Source organism: Centruroides sculpturatus, unplaced genomic scaffold, assembly GCF_000671375.1.
Source record: "Centruroides sculpturatus isolate CEXI.00-Female unplaced genomic scaffold, Cexi_2.0 scaffold78, whole genome shotgun sequence".
Taxonomy (NCBI): Eukaryota; Metazoa; Arthropoda; class Arachnida; order Scorpiones; family Buthidae; genus Centruroides; species Centruroides sculpturatus.
The window spans coordinates 1,001,316-1,009,255 of NW_019384629.1; the positions used below are offsets into that span (position 1 = coordinate 1,001,316).

The following is a 7,940-nucleotide window of genomic DNA, read 5'->3' on the forward strand; positions in this document are numbered from 1 at the left end:
AATAAAAAATTATACTTCAGATGTTAATTTAGTATCAAAAACGTAAAATATTTGAGTAGCCCAAGACATAGCCAAAGATTGAAGCGCCACAGCACTGGCAAAATTTAAATTTGCCGACTGGAATTCTTTCGGATGATTGACGTTTCGGATAATTGACTTTCGGAAAATCGACGCTCTACTGTACTGTAATATAAATCTTTTAAATTCAAAAGTTAAAATATTCTAAAAATAACTTTATCTCCAATGCAAAGATGAAAAATTTCAGTTTTCAGATGTTATACATATTGACAGAAGACAAGACTATAAAAACAAATAAAATAAAGCATTATAAATATTTTTGACATGTACAAAATATCATTGTTACAAATTTAAAACTGGGACTACAGCACAAAGAATACTTTTATATTTTAATGTTTAAATTTGTTTAAAGTTTTGCATAATGGTTTGCAACAGGAATTCCCAACCTGATGACCAGAGATCCCAAACAGATTACCTAGGAGTCAATTACTAAGGGTCATTTGGAAGTCGTTAAAAAGAATTAATAAAAATAAATATGTATTTATTTAAAAGTGTAACAACCACTAATATGCTTTTAAAGTTAATTTAAAAGTTATGTTTTACTTTACTAAATATAATTCAAAATTATTTGTTTATGTTTATTTCATATATATGCAATTTGTTCTTATTTCGTATCAATAGAGAAAGGAGTCAGCAAATTAAAATCAAATTCTGAAGAGGGATCATGTGAAAAACTTAACACAAACTGGAACCCATTGAAATAAAGCACACAAGAAACTTTTCTCATTCCAGAAAATATATATATAAGAAAGAAATGTTTTTGACCTGATTTATAGGCTTACATCAGGTTCACTTACATTCTTAATAAACATTCTTTTTTGAAATTGAGAGTACAAAAATGCATTTGACTAACCTTTTTTAAAAATGCAACTTTTATGTTTGACCTGAAGGTCCAGCTGGAATGATTGAAAATGTTAGTCATTACCAAGGTAATAAGTTACTGGAGAATTGTTTAGAAAAGAAGATTTTACAAGAAGGTTTGGAGCTATAAATATTCCTGATACAAAGTTTTCAATATTTCAGTTTTATGAACAAACTATTTTTTGAAGTACTGTATATAACTGATTTTGATAGTTATTAGTATAATGTGAACCAAAACAAATAACTTGTAGTTCAAAAACTGCATAACATCTTTTAGAAGGTAATGTAATCATTTAATTATTATTTGCAAATACTTTCATTATATAAATTAATGTTGTTAATTATTATTAATAAAATTTAATAATAATTTGAATATTGCTGAATTATTGTTTTTATTGGATATCAAAATCCAATAAAAACAATAATTCAGCAATATTAAATAGTTCTTATAAGTTATTATAAATTATTTCAAAAGAAAAATAGCTTATAAAATTTGTTTCAAATGCTTTTAAAATAAAAATTTAGAAATACACTTTCAATGCAGAAATATTATTATTATAATAAAATTAGAAGTTAAGTGTTCTAAAATTTTTGTTTGAAAATTATTTAAAAATTATATGAATTAATAATATAGTTTTGATTTTTCATACAAATATTCATATCAAGTATTCTTAAAATATTAAATTTGAGATTCAATTTACTTGAAGATTTATAGTAATTTACAAATTAAACAATTAATAATATAGTGCAATAGTGACATACTTTTGCAAAAATTTTTCCAATCCCTGACTTCTTTCCTCTATAAAATCTGGATCAAATCTATTTTTGAACAGCGATCTTGATGGAAGAGGTGGTGGTTGTCTAATGTTGCATTTTCAAATGAAAAACATATTACTAAATTTTTCAACTAATTAATTTTATTATAGATAATAAAATAACACACAAAATTCTAAAATTTATTTTCAAATTAGTTCTATTATAACAAATTATTAGTATTAAATATATTTTACTAGAATAAATTTTAGTATTTTAATTATGATCACCCAACATTCACAATTACACTGGAATCTGGTTAACTTGAATTGGTCACAAAAAAATTTGGACTTCCAGTTAAAAAGTTGAGTTATGGAGTTTGGCTAAAAAAAAAATTAAGATTTTGTGCAACAGTTTATTGATAATCCAGAATAAACTATCCATACAATATTTCCATGGGTTACATAGAATTGTTGTATTAAAAAACCTTCTCAATGTTGTCCAGAAACTTGAAAATGTTTAACTGAATGAATAAGTAAGCTACTGAGAAATGCTTTATCAAATGATTGATCCATTCACTCCTACGTGTTTAGTAAGGATCTTTTTTAATTGTGCTATTTTGTGCCTAGAATCAAGGCTTTTTTTCTGTTTTTTTAAGAAACTACTCTTTACGATTGCTATATTTTTAAAATTTTGCCACAAAGGTTAAAACTTTTATATAGAATCAGAATATAATTGTTTTTTAAATTAATTTAGCAAAAATTCATTTACAGTATTTACTACATCAAGTGATGAGAGAAATCCAATAAAAATAAAAGTTCGAAAATAAAGCAGGTTCAAATGGAAGTTACAATATCCTAGGTCACATACTGTCTGGAGCCTCCACCCCCTTCTTGCCATCACATGACACTATGTTTATTTTTAATTGTACATGGTTCCCATGCTTTATTGAAAGTTTCTGATTAATTAATGTAAATAATAACAAATAAACTATTTTATTTAATTAAAATTTCAGAGAGTTTATGAAAATACTGTATCAAAACCCCATTCAAGTTAACCAGTTTGATTTAACATGTAAATCCCTACGTTAGATGATCGGGGAAAGAAATGACTTCAAGTTATCCTTGCTCAAGTTAACCAGGTTCCATTGTATTATAAAGGCACACTTGCATAAATTGAGTTTTATGCTGTGACTATGATAAACTCAGATTTTTATCAGACAAATCTTCTGGGCAATAATGTTATTGATGACATTGTTTTAATCTGGTTTCACTAAAGCAAAATTTTATATTATATCTATATAGTTATTTTAACTGTGCCTATAATTGCATTAAAGTATGTCAATGTTCCAGGCACAACTCAATGCAATTATATACAGCTAAAAGCCTAATCTTCCTTATTGTAATACTGATGCTATATTTAAATATTTTAAATTTATATAACTCACATTGCTGGATGCTGGGACTTCAACATTTTCCTAAACTGAACAAATTCTGAATATCTACGTCTTATAGTTGATTTTGATAATGCAAAGGAAGGACTATTTGTCTGAAAAATTTATATTCAGCATGTATAATTCATGAAATTTTAATGCTTATGTTAAGTATCTAAATAACAAAATAAAAATTACAACCGTCATTTAATTTTTGTAATAAAATATCTTATATATTTTACAAAATAAGATTAATGAATGTTATATTGTAAAATTTAAGTAAGATTTGACTTTCAAAACATAACTTATACTAATTATTATTATTAAAATGTGTGTTCAGCAACGTAAAATACAACTTGGATGCTTCCAGACTGGAACTCATGAATCAAACTGTACAAGGCACTCATACTCATACCATACTCAATCTTAAAGGCTGTCCACAAATGACATTCACACTGGAAGAGAGGGAGGACAAGTCAGACAAGAAAAGACAAGAGAGATTGAGCATCAGTGGACATCCATTTATTTTGTTAAATTTTATACAGTTTATGCATTTCGTTATTTATTTCAAAATTTTTTAAATTATTTGTTTCTACTTATATTTATTATTCATAAAGTGATAAAGGTTTTAAGGGTGGGTCAAGTTTTGTTGAGCATCTGAAGAGGGAAAGGGGTTAAGGAAACTTGGACAAAGTAGAACAAGAGGGAGAAGGAGGAGGAGTAAAAATTTCAAAACACCAATGTAATTTAGGGTCAACCCCATATACAAAAAATTCATCAGTAATATTGTGCAAAACATGTGCTTCCAGCATAGGCAGTTTCAAACAAATCTGTTGTGTAACAGTTGGATTGAGATGAGTCATGAGAATTTCAATTTATTATTGTCACTATTCAGTTTCTGTAGTATCTTGGCATCCTGTACAGTATATCCTGAAATGTATCCTGCTCTTATGTCCACTGTAGTTAATTTTTAATATAAACTTGCAAGTAATAGGGTTACTAGATCAATGGAAGTTTAAAATTAAAAAAGATATAAGAGTCATCAAGAATGATTCAAACTTGTGCAACAGACTATTTTGCAACATTAAAGAGGATGCACAGATGCAGTGCAACAGCAAAAAGCAATGCCACAGACACATCTTCATTGTGCAGCAGCATGGCTACACAAGCAGCAATCTGCTTACATTTCAGCACAAGTGTACAATATTCAAGATGATGAATGATAATAAAACTGCCATTATCCTGTTTATTGCTTTGTACAGCTCGCTTCATTTACTAGATGCCCTCATAGAAAAAGATTTGACCAAAGACTGGATAATAGATATTTTCTTAGATTGAGAAAAAACTGGTGTGCAAAATACACTTATTCCTCAATTAAGTAAGATCTTTTGATAAAGAATACTATTCTGAGTGAGATTTGTTTGTTTTGTCCTTTGAATTAAATTATATATAAATTATTTGTATAGAATTTGTGTTAAATTTATTATCCTCTGCTCTTTTTCTAATGTCAGTTATCTCAATTAACTGCATTAAACTTTCCACCATTAAAACATCATGTGATTCTATATTCTTGCATTGGCTGATAGAAATGTATCTTGGCCTCAAAAAACAGCCTAGGACAGGAAACATTTGATGGGGGATTAAGAGGACTAGATTGTTGCTAACCCCCTGGAAGAGCTAGCACCTTCAGAGCCTTTCTTAGGATAGTCATGTTTGGACCTTCCTTTAACTCAACAGATCCAGTTTGTTCCAGGAACTCATTAAGTTTAGTCAGAAAATCATTGTTCTTACAAACAACAAACTTGGTCACCAATGATCTTTGGTGACCTGATGCAGATCTTGGTTAAGATCAAAAACATTTGTCAATTTGACATTAAAAATCAGTTCCCTGCATTGTTTGAATTGAAATGAAATCAGTATGTCTCATTTTCTAAGCAATTGTTATTTTTAATAAAACCTTTTGTAATCTAATGTTTGTTTGAAGCTATATACTTTCTAGTTTATTATGACAAATCTTTTGATATTATTGTTTAGTTTTGTTCTACAATAATGCTCTTAACTTTGTATAAACCAAAGTGTTGGCTACATTTACAAACCAGATTACATTAAATAAAAAATGTATTGTATTCTTTTTTTTTCACATGTAGTATAGAAATTTGTAATAAGATACATAATGTGGCTATAATAAAATATTAATTTTAATTAATTCAAAATACATTAAAATATGAAAATAATCACACAATATGTATTTATATTTTAGAAAACACAAGGGAAGCGGCACTTTAACAGCTTCCATGGACAGCACGCCACTGGTATGACATGTATACAATTTACCTTTGATTTACAATTCATACAATAAATATTAGATATTTTTGAATATAATAAGTCCAAAAGCAAAACATCTAGTCACTTTAGGAAGTGTGCTTGCAAGAGGGAAGTAAAAAATTCAGATTTTGAAAGCTCTAGATGGTTTTGGAATTATTGTTTTAAGAATTTTTGGAAAGTTCTAATACTTCCAATAATTCTCTTATTGTTATTTTTACTGTTGAGGCTCAAGAAATGTCTTACATTGAAGAGTCTGAGTGAATTTTTGTAATTCATAACCACTTCTCAATAAAATATATTATATTTCTAATGAAATTTCAATTGATGTTTCAATTTTCCTCCTATAATCTAAAAAAATTATTATTTTCAGCCTTGAATTCACCTTACCCTCTTGCAGGTGTACATCCTCACCTATCTCAAATCCATCAGCTATAGTATTTATTTCATTAACAAATTTTCATTTTGTTAACAAAGTTAAAAGAAGTTCAAATAAATATTGGAAATAAAAAAATTCTCCATGATAAAAAATATCACTTTTTATTTATTTACTTAATTTCCACTGAGTCAAAAATTTTAATATTTTAAGTACTGTAAAGTACTATATTATTTTTCCGACTTTTCAACGATTATCGACACTACTGTGTGCCGGAAATAGCCTTTCCCTAACGGGTACTTTACACGGATTCGCGTTAGTATGCCAGGCCTGGACTTTAAGCGTGCACCGAATTAAATAATGACAAAGTTTGTCAATAACAAAAATCAAATATTTAATTAAACTTCTAGTAATGAACTATATACAGTATTTAGTAAAAATCAAACATTAACTTATTCAATGAAATTCAACAAGAATCAACCCGACAAACTCAAATCAATCTATTTCTAACTTAATTCTATTCCCCTTTGGAATTTGACAAAATCAAAGGCTTAACTTATAAACAATAATTCTTATAAATTAAAGATCCTAATCGTCACCTCAATATACTAGGAACCTATTTCCTCAAACTCTCAAGACTTTCTATAANTTTTTAAGGGAAACTGGCCCCTATTTAGGCATTACAGACGTGGAGAAAACCCAGAAAACTCCACATGGCCAGCCCGTCTGAGCGAGGTGTGAACCCACGAACGAACTCTCTGTGTTTAAGGTACGAAGACCACTTAGCCACTGGTGGGTTTTTTTACTGAAAGCAACTTCGACTCAAAGAATCTTCCAATGAAGTGATACCCGTTATTTTTTGGAGGAGATTTCCCTTCTAAGCATTAAGGTTCGTATATCTCCACTTTTCTGTCACCACCTACAACAAACGAAGGTATGCACAGTGCTAGTTTATTAAACAAAGTTTACATGTTTGTTGCTGTAATGATACATACTACGTTTTCTTACATTTTCATCAAAGAAAATTACTGTATATTACAAATAAAATCGCAAAAATTTCGGAGACTAGAACAGATTAATTGCATTTGCATTAATTTCTATGGAAAAAATTGCTTCGGTTAACGAACGGAGTCGCGGAACGGATTAAGGTCGTTAACCAGGGTTCCACTGTATTCAAATATGACCCAGAATTTTAATTATTGTAACTTTTGTAATCACGGCTATCTTAACAGCACTGAGTAGTAGTCATAGGGGCCCCAGGCAAAGCAGTGTACTAGGGGCCCTATGACAACTACTCACAAAAAAAAATGTAAATGGATGTATATCAGGAACAATACAAAGCAGAAAAACTTAAATTAGCAATTAGTGAAGTAACTATAAGCCTTTGATTGGTATGTGTCATATATGATACAAGGTGCATCGAAGGGTTAACACCCAGATTAGTTTAGGGTCCACGTGTTAAGATGGCCCTGGTTGTAATTAGCTAATTACATTGACAAATGGTAGTATTATACACCAGGGACTCCTGTTTGGCTGGCTGACAACATTTGCTGATATAAGCAACTATACTATCATAATTCAAAATGAATCTAGTAGTATTAGCATGTATGTGAAACAGCATTGTGTAATCAAGTTTTTGGTGATGGATCCCTGACTTTCCCTGAATAGTACAATAAATTATAGAAACCAAATACAGTAGAGCGTTGATTTTCCGAATCAATTGGGGACTGGGGTTGTCCGGATAACTGATATTTCGGATAACTGATTTACGTATGAAAAAATAGTTTAACGTATCTGATTTAGAAATTTTTCTCCGTTGCATGTCGCTTCACGTTGAATTTTCGTCAATGTTAAGCCTAACGAAGACTATTGTATCGTTAAAAATTATTTTTTTATTTTGTACAAACAAAATATATATTGAAAAATACAAAAATAATAAAAAATTATACTTCAGATGTTAATTTAGTATCAAAAACGTAAAATATTTGAGTAGCCCAAGACATAGCCAAAGATTGAAGCGCCACAGCACTGGCAAAATTTAAATTTGCCGACTGGAATTCTTTCGGATGATTGACGTTTCGGATAATTGACTTTCGGAAAATCGACGCTCTACTGTAT

General features: G+C 29.1%; 1 protein-coding gene across 5 annotated transcripts in view; it reads right to left on the reverse strand.

The window, feature by feature from the left end:
- The window catches only part of LOC111625710 (sorting nexin-3-like), a 62,668-nt gene that overhangs the window by 29,210 nt on the left and 25,518 nt on the right, over positions 1-7,940 (reverse strand). For all 5 annotated transcript variants that reach the window (XR_002756774.1, XR_002756773.1, XM_023368926.1 and 2 more), the window contains exons 3-4: positions 3,140-3,240; positions 1,702-1,800 (exon numbers count right to left, since the gene is read on the reverse strand). Coding sequence is in view for 3 of the 5 variants with exons in the window: in XM_023368926.1 (XP_023224694.1) it covers positions 1,702-1,800; positions 3,140-3,240 (200 nt within the window). In the remaining 2 variants the exon portion in view is untranslated. The remainder of the gene's footprint in view (positions 1-1,701; positions 1,801-3,139; positions 3,241-7,940) is intronic.